Source organism: Scyliorhinus canicula, chromosome 3 (assembly GCF_902713615.1).
Source record: "Scyliorhinus canicula chromosome 3, sScyCan1.1, whole genome shotgun sequence".
NCBI lineage: Eukaryota > Metazoa > Chordata > Chondrichthyes > Carcharhiniformes > Scyliorhinidae > Scyliorhinus > Scyliorhinus canicula.
In genome coordinates this window covers 218,749,782-218,774,514 of record NC_052148.1, presented here as the reverse complement: position 1 = coordinate 218,774,514, position 24,733 = coordinate 218,749,782, and the positions used below count along the sequence as shown (strand labels likewise).

The 24,733-nt window shown below is 44.7% G+C and overlaps 1 protein-coding gene across 2 annotated transcripts in view; it reads right to left on the bottom strand.

Moving 5' to 3' along the window:
- Positions 1–24,733, bottom strand: part of ap1ar (adaptor related protein complex 1 associated regulatory protein) — a 136,363-nt gene that overhangs the window by 39,937 nt on the left and 71,693 nt on the right. For both annotated transcript variants that reach the window (XM_038792171.1, XM_038792170.1), the window contains exons 2-4: positions 21,243–21,291; positions 17,093–17,119; positions 15,651–15,676 (exon numbers count right to left, since the gene is read on the bottom strand). In XM_038792171.1, coding sequence (XP_038648099.1) covers positions 15,651–15,676; positions 17,093–17,119; positions 21,243–21,291 — 102 coding nt within the window. The remainder of the gene's footprint in view (positions 1–15,650; positions 15,677–17,092; positions 17,120–21,242; positions 21,292–24,733) is intronic.

Below are 24,733 nucleotides of genomic sequence, written 5' to 3'. Positions count from 1 at the left end.
GGGGACAAAATGTAATATTTCCAGATTTGCTGATGACACAAAACTGGGTGGGAAATTGTATTGTGAAGAAGATGTAAATAAACTTCAAGGGCATTTAGACAGATTAAGTGAATGGGAAAGAACAAGGCAGGTGGAACATAATGTGCAAAACAATTATCCAGTTTGGTAAGAAAAACAGAAATGCAGAGTATTTCTTAAATGGTATGGGATTGGGAAGTCGTGATGACTAAAGGAACCTGCGGTGTTCTTCCTCATAAGTAACTGAAAGCTAACATGCAGATGCAGCAAGGAATTGAGAAAGAAAACAGTATGTTGGCATTTATTGCAAGAGGATCAGTACAGGTGTAAAGATGCCTTGCAGCAATTGTATAGAGCCTTGGTGAGGCCATACCACGAGTACTGTGTACAGTTTTGGTGCCCTTACCCAAGAAACAACATAGTTGCCAGAGAGGGACTGCAACAAAAGCTCACCAGACCAGTTCCTGGGATGGATGGATGGGTTTCCCCTGGCTGGTGGATGTAGAACCAGGGAACATCATTTCAGAATAAGGAATAGGCCATATCGGACCAAGATTCATTCAAGAGGGTAGCGAATCTTTGGAATTCTCTACCCCTGAGGAAAGTAGAGGTTCAGTCATTGATTACGTTCAAGATGGAGATCAACTGATTCTGAATATAATGATTCCGGACCAGATCCCAACATTTGCTAGGATTTGCTCTGATTAGAACCAGCAGAGGGCAGCAGAGCAGAGCTACTGATCAGCTGTTCTGGGGAAATTTGCATACGTGCAGTGCGGTCAGCCTAAGTTGAAGGTGAACCTGCGAAGAAGACCCAAGGAGTTTGAGTAAAGGCAAGCAACCAGCAGAGGGCAGCAGAGCAGAGCTACTGATCAGCTGTTCTGGGGAAATTTGCATACGTGCAGTGCGGTCAGCCTAAGTTGAAGGTGAACCTGCGAAGAAGACCCAAGGAGTTTGAGTAAAGGCAAGCAACCAGCAGAGGGCAGCAGAGCAGAGCTACTGATCAGCTGTTCTGGGGAAATTTGCATACGTGCAGTGCGGTCAGCCTAAGTTGAAGGTGGTTTGTGGAGGGGCTGTCGGCAAGTGACAGTTAAACCCGAAACACTTCGTGAGTGTTTCCCACCCTACCTCCTCCTCTAACCAACCCCCCCACCCCACGGTGGTTGGGAAGCGGGAGCAGGGGCCTGTCGTGAAGGTGAGTGAGTGCCTTTAAATTGCTTACCTTTCAGCGGGATCAGGGTTTGAGGTAATATCAGGTAAGCTCTTCCTTTCTTTTTCTTTTTCTTGTTTTTTTTTTTTTAATCTAGAGGGGATGTCAGGGAAGGCAGTACAATGCTCCTCCTGCAGAATGTTTGAGGTGAGGGACGCCGTCAGTGTCCCTGCTGATTTCATCTGTGGGAAGTGCACCCAACTCCAGCTCCTCAAAAACCGTGTTAGGGACCTGGAGCTTGAGCTGGATGAACTTCGGATCATTCGGGAGGCAGAGGGGGTCATAGATAGGAGCTTCAGGGAAGTAGTTACACCAAAGACTGGAGATAGATGGGTAACTGTAAGAGGGACTGGGAAGAAGCAGTCAGTGCAGGGACCCCCTGCGGTCGTTCCCCTGAGTAACAAGTATACCGTTTTGGATACTTGTGGGGGGGACGACTTACCAGGGGTAAGCCATGGGGTACGGGCCTCTGGCACGGAGTCTGTCCCTGTTGCTCAGAAGGGAAGGGGGGAAAGGAGTAGAACATTAGTAATTGGGGACTCAATAGTCAGGGGCACAGATAGGAGATTTTGTGGGAGCGAGAGAGACTCACGTTTGGTATGTTGCCTCCCAGGTGCAAGGGTACGTGATGTCTCGGATCGTGTTTTCCGGGTCCTTAAGGGGGAGGGGGAGCAGCCCCAAGTCGTAGTCCACATTGGCACTAACGACATAGGTAGGAAAGGGGACAAGGATGTCAGGCAGGCCTTTAGGGAGCTAGGATGGAAGCTCAGAGCGAGAACAAACAGAGTTGTTATCTCTGGGTTGTTGCCCGTGCCACGTGATAGTGAGATGAGGAATAGGGAGAGAGAGCAATTAAACACGTGGCTACAGGGATGGTGCAGGCGGGAGGGATTCAGATTTCTGGATAACTGGGGCTCTTTCTGGGGAAGGTGGGACCTCTATAGACAGGATGGTCTACATCTGAACCTGAGGGGCACCAATATCCTGGGGGGGAGATTTGTTAGTACTCTTTGGGGGGGTTTAAACTAATTCAGCAGGGGCATGGGAACCTGGATTGTAGTTTTGGGGTGCGAGAGATTGAGAGTAGAGAGGTCAGGAGCACAGTTTTGACTTCGCAGGAGGGCGGCAGTGTTCAGGTCTGTGGTTTGAAGTGTGTCTATTTCAATGCCAGGAGTATACGAAATAAGGTAGGGGAACTGGCAGCATGGGTTGGTACCTGGGACTTCGATGTTGTGGCCATTTCAGAGACATGGATAGAGCAGGGACAGGAATGGTTGTTGCAGGTTCCGGGGTTTAGGTGCTTTAGTAAGGTCAGAGAAGGGGGCAAAAGAGGGGGAGGTGTGGCGCTGCTAGTCAAGGACAGTATTACGGTGGTAGAAAGGATGCAAGATGGGGACTCTTCTTCCGAGGTAGTATGGGCTGAGGTTAGAAACAGGAAAGGAGAGGTCACCCTGTTGGGAGTTTTCTATAGGCCACCTAATAGTTCTAGAGATGTAGAGGAAAGGATGGCGAAGATGATTCTGGAAAAGAGCGAAAGTAACAGGGTAGTTGTTATGGGAGACTTTAACTTTCCTAATATTGACTGGAAAAGATATAGTTCGAGTACATTGGATGGGTCGTTCTTTGTACAATGTGTGCAGGAGGGTTTTCTGACACAATATGTTGACAGGCCAACAAGAGGTGAGGCCACTTTGGATTTGGTTTTGGGTAATGAACCAGGCCAGGTGTTAGATCTGGAGGTAGGTGAACACTTTGGAGACAGTGACCACAATTCGGTGACCTTTACGTTAGTGATGGAAAGGGATAAGTATACCCCGCAGAGCAAGAGTTATAGCTGGGGGAAGGGCAATTATGATGCCATTAGACATGACTTAGGATGTGTTGGTTGGAGAAGTAGGCTGCAAGGGTTGGGCACACTGGATATGTGGAGCTTGTTCAAGGAACAGCTATTGCATGTTCTTGATAAGTACGTACCAGTCAGGCAGGGAGGAAGGGGTCGAGCGAGGGAACCGTGGTTTACCAAAGAAGTGGAATCTCTTGTTAAGAGGAAGAAGGAGGCCTATGTGAAGATGAGGCGTGAAGTTTCAGTTGGGGCGCTTGATAGTTACAAGGAAGCGAGGAAGGATCTAAAGAGAGAGCTGAGACGAGCAAGGAGGGGACATGAGAAGTCTTTGGCAGGTAGGATCAAGGAAAACCCAAAAGCTTTCTATAGGTATGTCAGGAATAAAAGAATGACTAGGGTAAGAGTAGGGCCAGTCAAGGACAGTGGTGGGAAGTTGTGTGTGGAGGCTGAGGAGATAAGCGAGATACTAAATGAATACTTTTCGTCAGTATTCACTCAAGAAAAAGATAATATTGAGGAGGAGAATGCTGAGACCCAGGCTATTAGAATAGATGGCATTGAGGTGTGTAGGGAAGAAGTGTTGGCAATTCTGGACAAGGTGAAAATAGATAAGTCCCCGGGGCCGGATGGGATTTATCCTAGGATTCTCTGGGAAGCCAGGGAAGAGATTGCTGAGCCTTTGGCTTTGATTTTTAGGTCATCATTGGCTACAGGAATAGTGCCAGAGGACTGGAGGATAGCAAATGTGGTCCCTTTGTTCAAGAAGGGGAGTAGAGATAACCCCGGTAACTATAGGCCGGTGAGCCTAACGTCTGTGGTGGGTAAAGTCTTGGAGAGGATTATAAAAGATACGATTTATAATCATCTAGATAGGAATAATATGATTAGGGATAGTCAGCATGGTTTTGTGAAGGGTAGGTCATGCCTCACAAACCTTATCGAGTTCTTTGAGAAGGTGACTGAACAGGTAGACGAGGGTAGAGCAGTTGATGTGGTGTATATGGATTTCAGTAAAGCGTTTGATAAGGTTCCCCACGGTCGTCTATTGCAGAAAATACGGAGGCTGGGGATTGAGGGTGATTTAGAGATGTGGATCAGAAATTGGCTAGTTGAAAGAAGACAGAGAGTGGTAGTTGATGGGAAATGTTCAGAATGGAGTTCAGTTACGAGTGGCGTACCACAAGGATCTGTTCTGGGGCCGTTGCTGTTTGTCATTTTTATAAATGACCTAGAGGAGGGCGCAGAAGGATGGGTGAGTAAATTTGCAGACGACACTAAAGTCGGTGGAGTTGTAGACAGTGCGGAAGGATGTTGCAGGTTACAGAGGGACATAGATAAGCTGCAGAGCTGGGCTGAGAGGTGGCAAATGGAGTTTAATGTGGAGAAGTGTGAGGTGATTCACTTTGGAAAGAATAACAGGAATGCGGAATATTTGGCTAATGGTAAAATTCTTGGTAGTGTGGATGAGCAGAGGGATCTCGGTGTCCATGTACATAGATCCCTGAAAGTTGCCACCCAGGTTGATAGGGTTGTGAAGAAGGCCTATGGTGTGTTGGCCTTTATTGGTAGAGGGATTGAGTTCCGGAGCCATGAGGTCATGATGCAGCTGTACCAAACTCTGGTACGGCCGCATTTGGAGTATTGCGTACAGTTCTGGTCGCCTCATTATAGGAAGGACGTGGAAGCTTTGGAACGGGTGCAGAGGAGATTTACCAGGATGTTGCCTGGTATGGAGGGAAAATCTTATGAGGAAAGGCTGATGGACTTGAGGTTGTTTTCGTTAGAGAGAAGAAGGTTAAGAGGTGACTTAATAGAGGCATACAAAATGATCAGAGGGTTAGATAGGGTGGACAGCGAGAGCCTTCTCCCGCGGATGGAGGTGGCTAGCACGAGGGGACATAGCCTTAAATTGAGGGGTAATAGATATAGGACAGAGGTCAGAGGTGGGTTTTTTACGCAAAGAGTGGTGAGGCCGTGGAATGCCCTACCTGCAACAGTAGTGAACTTGCCAACATTGAGGGCATTTAAAAATTTATTGGATAAGCATATGGATGATAAGGGCATAGTGTAGGTTAGATGGCCTTTAGTTTTTTTTTTCCATGTCGGTGCAACATCGAGGGCCGAAGGGCCTGTACTGCGCTGTATCGTTCTATGTTCTATGTTCTATGATACTAGGCAGAAACTCCAATATTTTATTTGATGAGTAAGACTGTGAGAAAAGGATGCCTTGCTCCAGAAGTGATTTCACGCTCAAATTGGGATATGGCATATTAAACCAAACTTTATTATTAACACAGTGTTATTGACTTTATCATAAAGACAATAGTTTTCCGTTACTAGTTAAACAATGCTGAGCAATATAATGAAATTTATAAATGTTATCTTTATCTCCACTCAAACAAAATCCATCTCAGGTCAAAATCCACTTTTAAATACATTTAGCAGACTCAGGATACTTGCTGTAAACAGATGTCTTCGATAAACCACTTTGAGAAAGAGAGATCCTTCAGCAAATAGCTGTAGATTCTTACCCGTCTCAAACTATTGTTTAATTTGCATGCCAAAGACACTGTTCCTGTCCTGTACATGGGCAAATCTTTAACTCACTCTCTTAAGAACAGCTGCTGGCCTGGTCCAAATCAAATCTTTAATTGAACTGGGTGGCACAGTGGTGCAGTAGTTAGAACATAGAACATAGAACAGTACAGCACAGAACAGGCCCTTCGGCCCTCGATGTTGTGCCGAGCCATGATCACCCTACTTAAACCCACGTAACCAGTATACCCGTAACCCAACAACCCCCCCATTAACCTTACACTACGGGCAATTTAGCATGGCCAATCCACCTAATCCGCACATCTTTGGACTGTGGGAGGAAACCGGAGCACCCGGAGGAAACCCACGCACACACGGGGAGGACGTGCAGACTCCACACAGACAGTGACCCAGCCGGGAATCGAACCTGGGACCCTGGAGCTGTGAAGCATTGATGCTAACCACCATGCTACCGTGAGGCCCCATTAGCACGGCTGCCTCACAGCGCTGAGGAGCCAGGTTCGATCCTGGCCCCGGGCCATTGTCCATTTGGAGTTTGCATATTTTACCCGTGTCTGTGAGGGTCTCACCCCCACAACCCAAAGTAGGCGTGCAGGGCAGGTGAATTGACCACGCTAAATTGCCCCTTAATTGGAAAAAAAAAGAATTGGATTCTCTAAATTTTAAAAAATAAATCTTTAATTGAACTGTTTTTCCCAGAAACTGCTAGTTTGTCTGCAGACAGATCTAAACTCACTGTACTGAGATCAGCCTCTTCTCTGGTTAAAACTAAACTGAAAACTGCAAGACCTGACTGCTTCAGCACCTGGCTCCTCCCATTACTACGGCATCTTACTGAAACTTAACACAATGTCTCGAATTATCCACTCCTGAAGGAACTTTCTTAATATAAACAAAATTCCATTAGCCCAACGTCAGCAAACAATATCCCCGGCTGGAATGAATGATGATCTTACTTTAATATGCATTGATAATTGCACCTGTCTCCTAAAAGCCTTGTTGCCTTTCAAACCAGAGTTTTTAAAAATGTGACTGCTGCAGTCACACACTAACCCAGGTTTTTACCCCTTGCTGCACCAACCACATGTAACACAATACATCTAAAATTCATCACTATATTGGAAGACATCAAAGCATAAGCGGAAAAATACCAGATGAGGTATAAGGTCAGCCGTGATCTAGCTGAATGGTGGAGCAAGTTCAAAGGGCTGAAAAATATACTATTTCCTATGACTGAGTTTGTTTGATGAGGCAATAGAAAGGGGTGAAGTGGTTATTGTAGTTGATCTGGTGTACATGCACTTCCAGAAGGTGTTATGCCTCATAATAGGCATGCCAGCAAAATTGAAGCACATGGAATGAAAACAGTGGCTGCAAGCATAAAGAATTAGCTAAAAGCCAAAAAGCAAAGAGCAGTGGTAAACGGCTCTTCTTCAGTTTGGAGGAAGGTATACGGTTGTGTTTCCTAGAGGTCATGACCTGGATAAATGATTTTCTTGATAATATATTGACGATGAAGACTTGGAAACCTGGGTGGTAAATGTGGTCCCTCATGATGGTGAAGTTGTGCAGCATGCAGCAGACCACAATGAATCCTGACATGCACTCAGTTGCAGTCCAGGCTAATGTTTTGTTCACTCACATTTAATGCAATAGCCTACCCATCACAGTAAGCATCATGTGCATTTGTGCATACACCGGACACAGGAGTATCAGCCACATGAATAACACTTTCACCTAGCTGCTTTGCATGATGGTTCAATTACTGCAGACTGCTGCCAGGATACCAGGATTGATTGCATGATCTGCTACCTATGGTCACACACCATAATGGAATTTATTTTGGTTGGGGTACATCTCACAATCAACATCTGTGTTGTCAATGACATCCTGCAACATGTGAAAACCTGCTGTTCTCAAAAAGCTACATGTTCACTCTGCTTGCTTCTTCATGGTGGACTGCAAAGTATTGCAAATATCACTTGCTCTAGGCTAGAAGGACCCAAATGCATAAAAAGTCATGGTCACGGACACATCCACAGTCTTGGCCAATGTAGTCCGTGCCCTGCTGTGAAGTTGCAGCTGGTAGCAGATTTCAGTGAGCACCTCTCTAATGAAACAGAGACATCTGATAACACTGTTTCTCGTGAGACATAGGAGAATTGCTCCCTGAACACCCTAGACAGATGTGGTCTCCTGCTGAGACCCATTCAGTCGCTCCCTCAGAAGCTTATCCAGCCCTGTTGCATATTTGTTCACTCTCCCTACCATGCCTCCATCCAAGAGGGGTACTAACTACTGCGTTATATTCAGGACTCTTGAAGTCAGGATCAAGACCGTCATCGTTTGCCACTTCACTTCCTATAGACTTCAGCAATTTAAAATAATGGTGCAAACTAATCTTTAAATGACATTGTTTGGGGGGAGGAGGGCGGTGGAGATCATTCTTACTGCTACACAGGGTCAGCTGTACAAGGTTAAGAGAGGGTGTTAGTTGGAGTGCTGAAATCTAAAATAATACAGATGGCGTCAAATCAGCATTATACCTGTGTCATGTGAGAGTGCCTTTAAGAATTGGATGTTTAAGAAATGTACCTTTAAGAAATGAGGCTGAGCTCACTTCAGCTTTTTGGGAGTTTTAGTTTCAGTTTGAAGAAAGCTTGGGTGTGGCTGTGAGCTGCATTGCTGGTGATCTCTGCCATGAAGGACTATCTCTTAATCCTTTGGTGAAATCGGAATTGTGGGGTCTCAGTACTGAATATAAATCTAATGTCCTTCTGGTTGAAGGATTTGTTAAGTCTTTTTGGATGTTTAAAGGAACAGTTTGCAGGATTGGGTAGTGTATTATCTTTGGGGTTATCTTTGAAGTAAGGGGTGTTAAGAGATCCAATGTTTATTTAATAGGTTAATATGAGTTAATGGAATAAACATTGTTTTGTTTTAAAAACCACATGTCCATAATTGTAATACTACACCTGGGGAACAGGCCGTGTGCTTCAAAAGCAACAATCCATTAAAGGTGGGGGTTGGTTGAACTCCGTGATACATTTTGGGGTTCTGAAAATACCTCTCCCATAACACTTGCGGTCCTCACCAGAAGTGCACTAAGGACATTATTTAAAAATCAAAATGGCATCATGAATTGCCCCAAAAACTACTACTGCAAATGCAAATATTTTGACCTGAATACATGCTACCTTCCAGGATTCTTGAATGTTTTAACGTTTTAAACAACAATACACCTTCCCTCCATTTCAGAAACATTTTTCCCCCTCTGCTTCAAATTCCTAGTTTATTTTTAACTTCGAAAACCTTAATACAAAAAACAGAACCATTTATTTATTTTAAAAAATGTTTTTATTGACATTTTCAATTTTACAGAGTGAAACTTTTGTGTTCGATAATTACAATTCATACAGTTTCTTATGTACATACATCTTTCTTGGTATAACTTCTCCCCCTCCCGCCTCCTTGGTATCCCCCCTCTTCCAACCTGGGTGTTCTTTTGCTGAGCTTGTTCTTCCCCCCCCTTCTGTGGTATTTGTTACAGGCCTTGTAGGTTTGATGGGGGCGGGGGTGCTTCCTGCCCTCTCTCCAGGTTTCCAAGTCTTCATTGTCAATATATTATCAAGAGAATCATTTATCCATGTCGTGACCTCCATGCTCCACCCTGTGCACCCTCCATGCGGTTCCCCTGGGTTTCCTCATTTCCTCCCTCCTTTGTACCTCCTTGTGTTGTGTACTCTTGTCTGCTCTCTCCCATCTCGCCCTCTTTCCCTCGTCGCTGTTGGCCTCGAACAGGTCTTGGAACAGGCCGACGAATTGCCCCTATGCTTTGTGGAGATCCTCTTCCGACCCTCGGATGGTGTACTTGATCTTCTCCAGATGGAGAAATTCTGCCAGGTCTGCATCAGTGAGTGGTGCTGCTTATCGTCAGCCGAGCAGGATTCTTCGGCGTGTGATTAAGGAAGCGAATGCAAGGGCGTCGGTCCTCTTCCCCATGTGTCATTCTGGCTGTTCCAATATCGCCAAAGACTGCCGTTCACGGGCAAGGCTCCACCCTCACCCCCTTAGACATTGCCTCGAAGAAGGCTGTCCAGAAACTTACAAGTCTGAGGCAATGCCAGAACATGTGGGCGTGGTTGGCCAGGCCTCCCTGGCACCGTTCACATTCATTTTCCACCTCCGGGAAGAACCTGTTCATTCGGGTTCTGGTTAGCTGCGCTCTGTGCACCACCTTGGACTCACGCAGGAGAAGGTCGCGTTGGCCCTGCTCAGTGCTTCGTCCCAGAGTCCCCAACCCACTTCCGTCCCCAGTTCATCCTCCTATTTTCGTCTGGCTTCGTCCAGTGATATTCTTGCCCTGTCCAGTAATGTTCCCGCAGTTCCTCCCTTCCTTACACTCCATGTGTATCAGCTCCTCTAATACTGTGCCTCTCGTGTCTCTGGGGTATCCTACCGTCTCTTTGCAGAGGAAGTTATTGACTTGAACGTACCCAAGTTCCTGTCCTGTTGGTCTTCTGTCTTTTTGCTCAGTGTCACTAGTCTGTCCCCCATGTAAAAATCCCTGCTAGCCTCTGGCATTTCGTAATTACATTCATCAACCGCCTGATGTTCGCAGTTTGATGCCTACCCTTAAAGCCAGTGTGGTCCTCCACGACACCTTTGGCATGCAGCTCCCAAGTCTCATGGCCAGGACTTTTGCGAGTATCTCAACGTACACATTAAGCAGCGAAATGATTCTGTATGATCCACATTCCGTTGGGTATATCGTGGCCTGTGTTAGCATAGGCGGCTGGATGCCCCTTGCCAGCGAGTCTGCGAACATATTCCTTACGCGTGGGGCCAGGGCCGGCCCAAATGTTTTACAGAAGTCTGCCGGGAACCCGTGGGATCCCAGCCCCTTCCCCACCTGCATGCAGCTGATGCTCTCCATGAATTGTCCCTGACCTATTGGTGCTTCCAGTTCCCCTTGCTTATCGTCTCCCACAATTGGCATGTGTCCAGTCCATCATGGAACTGTTTCATCCCTGCGTCCCTGTCTGGGGGCTCGGAGGTGTACAGTTCCCGGTAGAATGCATCAAATGTTTGGTTGACCTTTTTTGGTTCAGCTACCAGTCCATCTCTGCTATCTTTCACTTGTGCTATCTCCCTAATGGCTGCCTGCTTTCTCAGCTGGTGAGCCAGTAGGCGGGCAGCCTTTTCCAGTGGTAGTCTTGCCCTGTCCAGTAACGGTCCATAGATATTCCTGTAGTTGCTCCCTTCCTTACTCTCCGTGTTTATCAGTTCCTCTAATACCGTATCTCTCGGGACCCTGGGGTACCCTACCGTCTCCTTGTGGAGGAAGTTCTTGACTTGAAGGTGCCCAAGTTCCTGTCCTGTTGGTTATTCCAGGTCTTCCGTCCATTCGCTCAGTGTCACTAGTCTGTCCCCCATGTAAAAGCCCCTAACTGTTCGTGTCCCCCCATCCTGTCTCCATTTCTTAAAAGCGATGTTGAACATGGCTGCTGGGAATTTGCAGTTTCCGCTGATGGGGGGACATCTCTGTTAGACTGAAATGCTGCCTCATCTGGTTCCATGTCTTAGTGTGGTTACCACCATTGGGCAGGATGTGTATTTCGACCGGGGGGGGGGAGACGGAGACAGACAGAGAGAGAGAGCAAGAGCGGAGCGCTGCTGTGGAGAGGGCACAGAGGGCCGTTCCCTTGCAGGACTCCTCTATCCTCACCCATTCCATGGTGGGTTCACGTAGCCATCCCCTAACTCTCTCCTCCATAGCTGCCCAGGGGTAGTATTATAAATTCAGCAGTGCCAGACCACCCATAAATTTCCTCCGTGCCTGTAGAAGGTCCCCCGTGTCTGGTAGAGTTGGTGCACTCCTTTCCTGGTGGATAGCAGGTTATAGTTCATTTTCAGCTTTTTCCTCTCTGCCAGAAGCTCTGCGGTCGGGGCCTCGGAGTACTTTCTGTCAACCTCCAGGATGGAGTCAATCAGTTGTTGCCCGGCCCCCACCCCTCTTCCCCGTTCTGGTTGTTACTAACGTAATCACCTATGGCCTGTGACGTTTTCTGGCAAAAGGCTTCGTTGGCCAGGAGGTCTGTATCCAGCCTCGATGTGGGGCTCAGGGCGCGGTCCTTTGCCAATCTCATATCTATGTAGTGCGGAGCGTGGTCGGAGATGACTATCGCGGAGTAATCCGCTCTCACTATTCCTGGAAGCACTGATTTCCACACTGCAAAGCAGTCGATCGGGGTGTATACCTTGTAGATCAGTGATAAAATGAGAATTCCCTCTCAACGGAGTGCAGGAACCGCCATGGGTCCACCGCCCCCAACTGCTCCATGAATGCTCCCAGTTCACTAGCCATGCCTGTCTTTTTCCCTGCTCTGAGGTTTGGTCTGTCAGTCAGCAAGTCCTGTACGCAGTTAAAGTCGCCCTCCCGTAATCAGCGCGTGTCAATGTCGGGGATTTCCACCATGGTCTTCTTTATAAGAGAGAGAGAGAGAGAGAAAGAAAGCGAGATGGGAGCGCTGCCGTGGAGAGGGCATAGAGGGCCGCTGCCTTGCAGGAGGACTCCTCTATCCTCACCCATTGTACACATTTACCAGTACTACCGGTGTCCAGTCTGGGACACCGCTGACCAAGGTGTACCGTCCCCCTTGGTCCGTAACCGTCCTCGTCTCTGTGAACTTTGTCCTCTTGATAATCAGTATGGCTACTCCCCTAGCCCGCGTCCCGTAACAGGAACCGTACGTCTGTCCCACCCACCCCTTTCTTACCTGCAGTCGGTCCTTCTCCCTCAGGTACTTCTCCTGCAGGAAGATTATGTCAGCCTTAAGTGGCCGAAGGCTCTAGATCTTTTCAACGGGCCGTTAAGTGCCCTAACATTCCAGGTGATGATCCTGATGGGGGGTTTCTGTCCTTCCATACCTGCGGGGTCAACCATACTTACCTAGTGGGCGCACACTTGCACTCTGGGGTTTCCTCATCAGGGGGCTGTACTAAATGGCCACGGTTGCCTTTCCCACCATGAGGCAGGGCCCCTGCACTCTGGGATTTCCTTTTTTCTAGGGGGCACCCAACATGGCTGCCAACTGTGTGTACGCCACATGGGTGCGCCCCTGCACACCGTGTTTCCCTTTGCTCAGGGACCCTCCAAAGTGGCTGCTTGCAGCACCATCGTGTTTTCTCAGCCAGCATCCTGCCTGTCAAAGCCAATCCAAATGCCAACTCTTTTTTTCCCCCATCCCGTTTCCTACGTATTCCTTGTTCCCCCCCAGCCCCCCTTCTCGCATTTGCCTCCCCACCTTGTTTCCCCTCCCTGCCAGTGTCTTTCTCTCTGTGCCCCCTCCCTTGGCTAGGCACGGGCGTTCCCTCCATGCCGGGAGGTGCAGCTCGCTACCCCCCCTTACTGCCAGGCTTCCCATATTAGCCCTCCCTGTTAGTACCTAGGGCTGGTCTCACCCTTTGCCTATGCCCGCCGGTTTGTTTTCTCTGCCTGCCCCCTGACCTGCATTTCCCTGTCCTCGATCTCTCCTGTGACTGCTTTCTAATCAGAACGAGGCAGTACAGTTCTGCGCAAACATGTTACATTGTATATGAGTCTCTGTTTCTGCTTTTCTTCTTCGTGATCTTACTCCGACTCGCCTTCATCACTGCCTTGCCTGTCCTTTGTCCAGGCCGTTGGCCCTTCTGAAGTTGTTTTCCTCTGCCGGGTATTGAAATAGTACTCCGTGCTCGACCCAGAGTCTCGTTGGGAATAACATGCTAAATCGCACCCCACTTTTATAAAGCGCTGACTTCGACTGATTAAACTTGGCCCTTTTTTTTTTTGCCCCACTGGTTAGGACCAGTTTTTCTGGTCCTCGACCTTCCCTTCAAGCTCTTATGGGCCGCCACCAACCTTTTCACCTCTGCTTCCAGAGCAATGATCCTGTCACTCTGGTCTGTCGAGGCTCTCTCTCTCTCTCGGTTATGAAACATCCACTCCTGTGCCTCCACTTTCTTTCCCAGTCCGTTAATAGTCTTTCGTAAGGAGATCATCGCCTCCATCGCCACCACCTTCACTGCCACGTAGATCTCACTTCTAATTGCCTCTTTCATTGCGGCCAGCTCCTTCTTAAGGAAGGTCCTCCATCTGTCTCCAAGGGGAGGCTGATGCTCGGGTCGACAATCTCCCCCTCTCAAGGGCGGCCGGGGTCTACTCGCCTCGTGGGTCTGCCGGCTCGTTCGCTGGCTGTTCGTGGCCCTTTGTGCCACTTCTGCCGTCTCTTCGACCCCTTGAGCTCCCGTTCGCTGGCATTTTTTAAAATTACAGTTGTTCCCTTTCTTCCGTTGGGGTTATTTTGTTATTGATTTTTCGGGCAAAATTCATCTAAAAGTGCCTTTTTTGGTTCTGGTTGGGAGGAGAGACACCTAGTCTGTGACCGCTCAGCACATCATCGTCACCGGAAGCCGTTAATACCATTTATCATCAGGATTAGAACCGTGAATCAAACTGAGCTAATTTTGTGAAACAATTCATTATTACAGGAAAGTACTGCCTTTCATGACTTCTTTGATTGCATATTCACTTACCCGTACATGCACTGAGTGAGCAATTGTTTGCTTATCTGCTCTTTCTTTTCCCCCCTTTTCCCAAGGAGATGGCAGCCATAACCGAGCAGAAACCTTGACACATTTTAATAACAGGTGTCAAAATCGCTGGTACCGTATTCCGCCATTCGTCCTGACCACGAACATAGAATTTTTGTTTTGAAGCACCTTTCCGACAGGAGGGTGAAGTGATGCCTGGAATGGTTGCAGCTGAAGTACAGCCTGAATAGAGAGATTAACCTGGAAATGTCGGAATCTCTCTGCCCGGAGCTGCAATCACCGTTCTGTTCAATTTTGAAATGTTCGATGATTTTGCCTGCTTTGTCTGATTTGAGGGCATTCATTTTTTTCTTAAATGTGGATTGTCCCTTTGTCTTGTATTGCTCAGAGGCTCCCCCATCTGTTGTACACAGGTACCACAATTTGCTGTACAGTAACTGCACAAACCAATGCGGCCCTCGCATTGCTGGAACCTATCTAATTGACCCCCATTGAAAAGCATGTTCATCATTTGCGATTTCGCTGTTTGAGAGATTTCATGGGAACGTAACTCTACGAATATTGGGACTTGACTGTTTGAAAGATCTTTCAAGTTTACAGTTTTACCAGGCGGCACGGTGGCTAGCACTGCTGCCTCACGCCGCCAAGGGCTCGGGTTTGATCCTGGATCACTGTCTGTGTGGAGTTTGTACATTTCTCTCCCCCCCCCCCCCCCCGGGTGTCTGCGTGGGTCTCACCACCACCCAAAGATGTGCAGGGTAGGTGAATTGACCATGCTAAATTGCCCCTTAATTGGTAAAAAAAAGAATTGACTACAGTTTTACCATCAAGACTAAATGGCCCAGTGTCATCTATTGATAAAATAATGCATACTTATTTGAATCAACATTGCTTTTTATGGAGGAAGCTCATCTTATCATCTTAACTTTTTCCCTCCTTCCAGAAATATGCCAATGAACTCTTGAACCATTTGCATGCAAGCTTCATCAACCTTTTCCATAATTGTATTATCCCCTTGAATGCAAGGGTTGCGCCCGACTTTTAAAAAAAATACCCAAGTGAATATCATTAGCAATACAGGAAGATGACAAGCAGCCTCAGCATTCCCGAACTTGAGAGAGGGAATAAAATCATTTGTTGGACAAGTACTTGACGAGGCCATCATTTGAAAAGATAATGCTCACCTTCCATGAACTGAGACTATGATCAAGGATAGGTTTCACCACTCACCATGCACAAGAACTTCAGAAGGAAAGAATGTTTGTTTGAATTATTTTTATGCACGGTAAAAAAAAGAGAAGGATTCCCCCCCCCCTAAATTTTTAGGTTAATCGGATTGATTTAGGTAATTCCAATGGACACACTAACGAGTCATAATTCAGCTACAAAATGCATTCTTTCAATTCTATCGCTTTTCACACTTCTTACCTCGGGTTGAATCCTGGGCTTTCAGCCTGTAAAAACAAAACAAAAAAATTACAAATCTGGCACATTTCTTTTGAAAAAAACTGCTGCTTTAAAATGTTTAAACAACCAATCCTTTTAGCCCTTCTTTATAGTCATACAGTTTAAACGTTTGCACGTACAGTATGACAATTTGTTTTTCCTATTCATGAAAGGCTGTAATGTTTGTAAAGTATTAGAATCACAATACAAAATGTTATAAATATTAGAATATTAGCCTTACACTGGGTGGTACAGTAAACATATGGATAAATACAATTTCCAATTTCCATTTCAACAGCAGCAAGCCACAAGACTAAAAATAAACACATGAAAATATTTTCATTTATAAATATTTTGTTGATTGGAGACGAAGCGTTTATGCATTATCAAAAGGATTGCAAGTCAAAATTAATTCCAATACGTGTTAGACATAAAATTCATTATTTGATTTGGGAAGATCCCTTTTTTTGTTAACATGCTATATCATGAAACTTGACAAATTATGTGCGTTTATTCTATTTTGAACTATTGTTCAAATACCAAATGAAAAGTACAGCAAATTTATGGCATCTATTCTCTATTGTAAGCTTATGATTGAATTATTCCACAGGGCCAGCAATTGGTGATTACATACAGTGCTCTTGGGCATCGTTGGCAGGGTGTTCTTCTGCAGGTATAGCCTAGGGATACTATTAGGCTTGGAAACATACAGGTTCTAGTTCTTTTACTGGGAACTGTATCAGGACATTAAACTCAAATATTCCATAGATTAGGAAAACGGATTCTTTAAACCGGGGATGTATCTTTCCAGTAGTTAATTACAAAGGTTTTTTAAAAATCTTTTGCCAGATTAACAGTGATATCACCAATATCACAAACAAACACAAGTTAAAATATTTTGGGATTATGTTTACCATTTGTCACTTATAATTCTTTGTTATCATTATACCAAAATAGGATGACTGGCTTTACGTTTGCAATAAATCTAATCTTATACATTTATATGCAATGACGAGAGAATCAATGGAGGATAGCAATTAGCATCTATATCAAGGTAAATTCTAAGAGTGCTAGAAAAATACTTCGTAAGAAAGTACCATTTAGTATATCTAGGGAAAGATTAATTGTAAACATATCTCCCATTCCTTCCGAAAAATGAATCCTAGAATGAGTTTTTAAAAATTGCAGAAATTAACATTTGCAATGTGATATGCGAAATACTGATATGTAGTTACCAACATTTTTCATAAAGGTGATATAATTTCTTGGGCTGTTTCAGGCTGAGACTTTTTGTCTAGCATCAATTAGATTTTGTTTAATGGTGATCTCATGAGTCTGCAAGGAACACTGGTACGATACAGTTAAATGCTAATAGTCACTAAGTGCACTTGACAGATTCCCCATGGGAGCTGATGTAAACGTACCTCATCACTCTCCACCAAGTTTTCAAACTGTAAATAACAAGCAGAGTGGTGGTTAATTTTTAACTTAGTGTCATACACCGTGATGAGATGCTTTTTCTAAACAAACTGATATATGGCACTCAGTGGAAAAAGGGCAGATAGAAATTTTGTACACAACAGTACCATAAGCTAACAATGATAGCCAAGTCAAAGACCTCCAGTTTCATTGAAAAGCCCAAAGAAGTTGACCATGGCAAGTCTTCTTTCGAGAAATTAGAGATTTCAAATTTTTTTTATATAGTAACAATAAAAGTATTAAGGAGACTACACGTAGATAGTTTGGGCCACATGTACTGCAATACTACAAATCAAATATATGTCAAGTTTTGCCGTGTCCACACCCTCAAGTAAACAGACACACCTATCAATGCATCAGCTATGTGAATCTAGAGATCCATTAATAACATCTCTCAATGGTCGCTTCTGGTCAAATAGCTCTAAATTAATTTAGATTTTGCTTTTGATGTGTTAAGATTATCATGACTGGGTGGATTGCAGACAAGATAGCAGCTGCTGCTATGCATTGTCAACTGGTGGAACAATTGGGATGGGGGAGGGGTGCTAATATACTGCAGTCAGGTCGGGAATGGTAATGTTGTGCTGCTCATATTCCATTCCCCACGAGAAGCCCAGTGAGATTTGATGTCCTCCCCATCAGTTGCCTAACGACTAGCTAGTTACAGATCTGTTTTAGGTAGGGGAAGGGAGAGGAAGCAGACTCCCCATGGGGCGAGATGATTCCAAAATGATACACTCGAGAACAGAGGCTGATGGGGCTGAAAACAAAGTCGCCGATCCTCTGTGGCAGACTAGTTAATTCAATACTTGAACCAGGCACATCTGCAATACTCCAGGCACAGTCAATGCTTTAGCAACTAGTGAAAGTACTTAATGGTACAAACTGGAATAAACCAGTCACTGGGATTCTTGGTACCCTGCTCTGAGTCAGGCTGCAAGCCAATACCCTGGATAGACCGTGTCAGATGCTGGCACACAGCAGTTTTATCTTCAGCTGCAGCACATCACTACCTAGCTTAAAATATAGTACACATCAGGATTTTTAAAACAATGTTATTTTCATCTATATAAAAAGAGTTAATTTTACAAAGAACATTCCTTTCACTTTAAGCATTAGAAGTTCAGGATATATTATAGCCCTCAAACTGGCTCGATTGTGCAATATAGAAAATGCATCAAATTGGCCTCTAGCTTAGCATACTAGGAGGTTATTTCTAAAGAGTTCAAGTATGAGGATCCAAGGAAATGTTTATTCCATTAATTTAAGCTGATTTATGAGTGAGCTATTCGGCTTTTGCAGTACATAGTGCACAAAACCTTCATGCCCTTTGAATGATAAAATAGCAACAATTTTAAGGGTGGGCACTTGCTAATGAGCCTTGATAATAAACCTTGTGCACAAACATGTAAAAAATTCAAACATGACAACATGCTGGCAACACAAAACACAGATCACAGATACTCCGCTGTTGTTCCCTTTTTCTGTTGTCTTCCCACCAGAACACCCCACCCCCATAAATAAAGAGCGACAATACAGCGAGTGAGGGCTTACATGCTGTATCTTATACAACATTAATGAACATCAGCAAAATATTTTCTTAATTAGTCAGCACAGGTCTTAAAGAAAGCTGTCAACAGTCAAAAAGCGCTTTGATTGCGAAACCCTCCACGAGAGCAGAAGATCACACACTTCCTCGAGCCTGCTCTGCCGTTTAATACAATCATGACTGATCTTCAGTCACAACTCTTTTCCTGCCCGCTCCCCATGGGTGAGATTCTCCGCAAATGCGGAGAGTCGTAAAGGCTGCCGTGAAACTGGCCATGTTTCACGGCAGCCTTCACGTCCGTTCCCGGGACCCGATTCTCCCCCCCCATTGGGGCTAGGAGCGGGACCCTGGGAATCACGGCGTCGCGGCCTTAACGACCGTCGTTAAGGCTGCGCGCCAAGATGACGCGCGGCCAGCTCCAACCCGCGCATGCGCGAGTGACGTCATCACGCCATTGACGGAACCCGTGCATGCGCGGTTCCGCATTTCTCCACCGCCGCCCGACAAGATCAAGCTGCCACATCTTGTCGGGCGGCGGAGGGGAAATAGTGCGTCCCTGTTGGACGCAGGCCCGACGATTGGTGGGCACCGATCGCGGGCCTGTCCCCTCCCGAGCACAACGGTGGTGCTTCCGCCCCAAACGGGCCTCTGGATGCCCCAAACAGGCATCTAGCGCCCGTTTTTACGACGGCAGCGAGCAGGTGTGTTTGCTGCCGTGAAAAAACGGGCGTAAAGGCCCGGCCGCTCGGCCCATCGGCTGCGGAGAATCGCCGCTCGCCGTAAAAAACGGCGAGCGGCGATTCGTGACGTGGGTCGGGCGGCCCTCCCGCTATTCTCCCAACCGGCGTGGGCAGCGGAGAATCGCGTCCCATATTCCTTAATTCCCAGAGAGAACAAAAATCAATCTATCTCAGCTTTAAATACACTCAACATTGGACTATCCACAACATTCCAGGATAGGGAATTTACAAAGATTCACAACCCCAAGTGAATAAATTGCTCATCTGACTTCTGAATGATTGATGCCTTATCCGAAGACTGCGCCCCCATGTTCTATATGCCCAATTAGGGGTGAAAATCTAATTCCGGCCAGCCTAACCTCTTCAGAATCTTTTATGTTTCAATGTGATCACCTCCCAGTCTTCTAAACTCTAGAGACTACAGGGGTCCAATTTTCTCAGCCTATCATAGGACAATGCTCTCATTGCATGAACAACCCTCATGCCCCATGAACTATCCTAGCTGTGCTATCTCATTGCAATTATATCCTTCCTTAGATGTAGAGACCAGAAGTGCACACAGTACTCCGGGCATGGTCTCACCAAAGTCCAGTACAAACGCAGTAAGACTTTCTTACTCTTGTGCTGCAATACCTTTGTACCGTATAAAATGCCTTTTGGAAATCCAAGTATATTACATCTACCAGCTGGCTCCCCTATCTACCCCACTGGTTACTTCCTCTCAACAAATTTAATACAATTAACATGATTACTCGTTCTTACAACTATGTTGGCCATGTCTGATCACAGCATGTTTTTTTTTCTTTAAGTAAAAGGGGTTTGTTAGGACGTCCTTAACAATGCATTCTAGTATTTTCTCAATGACTGGCCTGTCGTCCCGTTTTCTCTCTCTCCTCTTCTGAAAAGTGTTACATTTGTTAACTTCCAATCTGCAGAGACTGGTCTTGAATCTAGGGTATTTTAGAAAATCTTAACCAGCACATTGTGGCTAACTTCTTTAGAACTGTAAGACATGGACAGCGGCTCCTGAGAATGTCAGCTTTAGTCCCTTAAGCCTCTTGGTTTCCCTCTATTATGTAATTTGTGTAATTTCCTCATCCCCCATGATAATTTCTCCGGTCTCTGACTCCACGCCGAAAGCATTAATGTTTACACTAGCTTTCTTCCTCGGTTAAAAACTCTTATTATTTACTTTTATATTCCTGGCTAGTTTATTCTCATATTTAACCTTTTCCCCTCATCAACAACTTTTTAGTCATCCTCCAGAGGCCACAAGAAATCTCCTGACAGGCTCCAAAAGAAAAAATAATAATTATAGAGTGACAACGCATTATCATGTAAAAAAATGGGTTCAAGCCCTTGTGTAGCCTGAAGGAAGATTGTGCACAACACACAAATCTCTACTGATCATTCACCGACAACATTTTGTTTTGTTTTTATGGGGTGGAAGAAAATTTAAAAACAAAATTATGCCATTATGCTTCAGGGTTCTGCAATCGGGTTGAAAAGAACAGGACTGATGGAGGAAATTATTCCTCCGAGGCACAGGGTAATACCTAATCTTGCAGTGGAGTACACTGGCAGATGCAGACAAGATTATTAATCAATGTGACAGACTAATCATACCTCACCAATAGCAAGATTAGACTAAATAATTCAGTCTTCCATTGGGCATGATCAAATGCAAAATCTATTGGTCACCATTTTCAATAGCACTTTACACAACTTCTGTCACCACACAATATTAGTCAATAAAGTGTAAGGTGTGCAAGACAGATGATGTATAATAAACAGTATGCCACATACCTCTATTGTGAAGTGCTCCCCAATGGAACTTGTTTGAAAATACTTTGATCTAGAGAAAACAAGAAGAGATTGCGTTAACTTTTGCTTCTCAACTATGCCTTGCTGAACTAACCAGGCAGACATACAACAATAAACTTTGTGACTGGTACAATATAAAACTAGATAAATAATACAAGTCCAGATGATGGCAATCGATAGTCATCATGAAATGAAGCAGAATGCATATTATATACTTTTGGTCATTTCTTTTGGCTGATGAATTCAGTGTTTTCTCCAACAATTTTCTTATAAATTAGCTGTTTATTATAGATTATAAATGCAATTTCACTCATCATTAATGTCACCATTAGGCATATTTACCAAAGCATAAAAGGAAAAGCAAGCAAATCACTTTTTACACCAACATGCTTTTTAGCGGAATCTTAAATCTTTCTTCAGCGCAAATTACTTCCAACATGACGATCATCACAATCAGAGGGGAACACACCCATAAATTATCAACATTTCAGCTTACACACCCAGTCACGTTCTCAACAACACCTTGCAATTTCATAGCAACTTATAATGTTGAAAATATGCTTCACAATGTTGAAAACATGCTTCACAAAAGCGTAACTATAATGTTAGGGTATCAGCCTAGGTGGCTAAGGGCTGGGCATACACAAGAGGCCTTTGCCGATTTTCCTTCTCTTTGGGGAAGCAGTTGGTCTTCCCTCACTCTCTTTCTAAAGCATATTTAAGGTGAAAAGCTTGGAATACAAGGAACGGTCTCTGTTCTTTCTGAATATCTAGCAAATAACCCATTTTAAGAACAACTACATATTACTGTCAAGCGTTTTCAACACAAACTAAATTATGCATATATAGTATAGAGAACAAAAATTAGAAATACTATTAATATAAATTAAATTGACAAACTGAATAGGCAGCACTGCCAACTATCAGAAAAACAGCATTCATCACATGCAAATGCAAAATTGTCATGTGAGAGCACCTTTAAGAAATGAGTGTTTAAGAAATGTACCTTTAAGAAATGGGTGTTTATCAGTGATGTCAGAGTGTGGCTGGGCTGTCTGTCAGCTTTTTACTTTCGCTTCAGGCTGTTTGCTGCAGGGTGTGCTTTAGTTTTGTTTTCAGAGCTGAATAGTTGCAGTCACAGCCAGAAGGTGTGGGAGTCACTCTCTCTGTAATCTAAAAACTGTAAATTGATCCTTTGGTGATTTAAAACTAATAAATGCTCTCAGTAGTGACTTCTGACGTGCTTCTGTGTAAAGGTTTTTTAAAAAAATCTTCTGAATGTTAAAAGGACAGCTTACGGATTACTTAGTGTTGTATTCTTTGAGGGTTGTATTTAAATTAATGGTTGCTAATATGTTCACTGTTTTAAAAAGGTTAACTTGAGTTAATAGAATAAACATTGTTTTGCTTTAAAAAATACTTTTTCCATTTCTGCTGTACCACACCTGTAGAGTGGGCCGTGTGCTCCCCATACCACAATCTATTAAAAGTTGTGGGTCAGGTGAACTCCATGATGCACTTTGTCTCAAAAGGTTATTAAAGAAAGCTCAATCAGATTCATATAATAATTCCCTTCCCCGACTGGAAGGGAACATTCTTGCCTGGTGATTGTCGCGTGATGCCCGTTCATTTGTTGTCGCAACACTTCAGCAGTCAAGGGCATTCAGCGTCTGATCTCCGGGTAAGTGTTCTCCAAGGCGGCCTTCAGGACACGCGACATTGCAGAACTGCTGAGCAGAAACTTATAACCAAGTTCCGCACGCATGAGTGTGGCCTCAACCGGGATCTTGGATTCATGTCGCATTACATTCATCCCCCACCATCTGTCCTGGACTTGCAAAATCCTACCAACTGTCCTGGCTTGAGACAATTCACACCTCTTTAACCTGGGATTACCCCCATCTCTGGATCTGTAAAGATTTGATTACCCGCAAATGCACGCATTCCAAGCATTGTCCGGCATCTTTGACTTTGTCTATATATATGTTTCTGGAACATATCTCTTCATTCACCCGAGGAAGAAGCAGTGCTCCGAAAGCTCGTGTTTGAAACAAACCTGCTGGCCTTTAACCTGGTGTTGTAAGACTTCTTACTGTGCTCACCCCAGTACAGCGCCGGCATCTCCACATCATGGCACTCTGAAGGCTGTTCGTGGTTCATAATTAGAGAGAATTCACAGTTTGCAGCTATTACATGTTTATTGGTTCTGTAAGATTCCTTCTGTTTGGCCTGATTTTTTGAGAGAGTCCATCTGTTTATAACTAGTTAACCTTAGAGTAATTTAAAATGGAGGCAGCCAAATAGATGATGGCAGCTCTAAACATGCTTCTACCAATACGAATTTGAGGAGGTCTTGTGCTTGGAACGTAGTGCCCCGCTTCCGAGCCAGATGCTTCAGGACATGCTGGTTATGGTCGAAGCATTCATAAGGCAGTTCAGAGGTTGATAATCAGTCTGCTAACCCTTCCAATACTTCCTCCCTACTCCCCCAAAGGGAAACACATGTGAAGATACAAAACAAACTACGAGGTCACCAGTTTACGAATGAATTTGAACATATTCAAGTCAAAAAATAATGTTAGTGATTTATTTTCAGTGATTATGGCCACAAATTCTTCAATCCAGTTACTAATTACTGTCAGCACAAAGCACACGTAGCTCGGTTTTCTGAACAGGCTTTTGCTATAATTTGAGGCACGTTAAGGGAAAAGTCAGGCAGTATAGCTACTCCTGTTTGTCATGTGACCCATGTTGGAATGTACATGTGTAGATGCCACTTGATAACATGAAATGGCTCCGCTGTAATAGTCTCCAATCTAATAGAAAAAAAAACTTGAATTTGTATGGCATGCTTTGTGTCTTCAGGATGCGTTACAGTGCATAACCATCTATTAATTATTTTTTAAACTAGATGTAGACAAATAGCCTGCCAAGTTCCGACCCAGGATCACGTATGGAAAGTAGGCACCAGAGGGCATCCAGTGCCCATTTAACCATAATTAAATATTATTGATCAGGTGTTGTTTGTCAACTCAATGAATGGTTATCCATTTACATGCTGCGACTGGGACAGACAGGCAGGCACAGACCGGGAAGTAGATTAAGCAGTCTTTTTAGAGTCCAGTAAAAAAAAGGTTAGGTATACTGGTCTCAGATTGAGGAGTTTGATTGTCCCTCAGGATTTGCTATCAAGACGATTTAAATATGTTAACAGATGATTTAGATCCGATCTTATGGAGTCAACAGCTGCTGAGTTGATTCTTAAAACTTTGCCTGCAGCGTGAGCACAAACATGCAGATACAGAGTAACATAGGCATACAGACACACAAAAGCAAGAGAAAGAGGGAGAGAGATATATAGAGACCTACTCACTCAGGTGTGTAGCCACCTGGGGTGGCCACGTCCCGATTCCAAAATGGATACTCGCAAAGAGTGCAGGGAAAAATGGACAGCACTAGAAAAACAAGCAGGT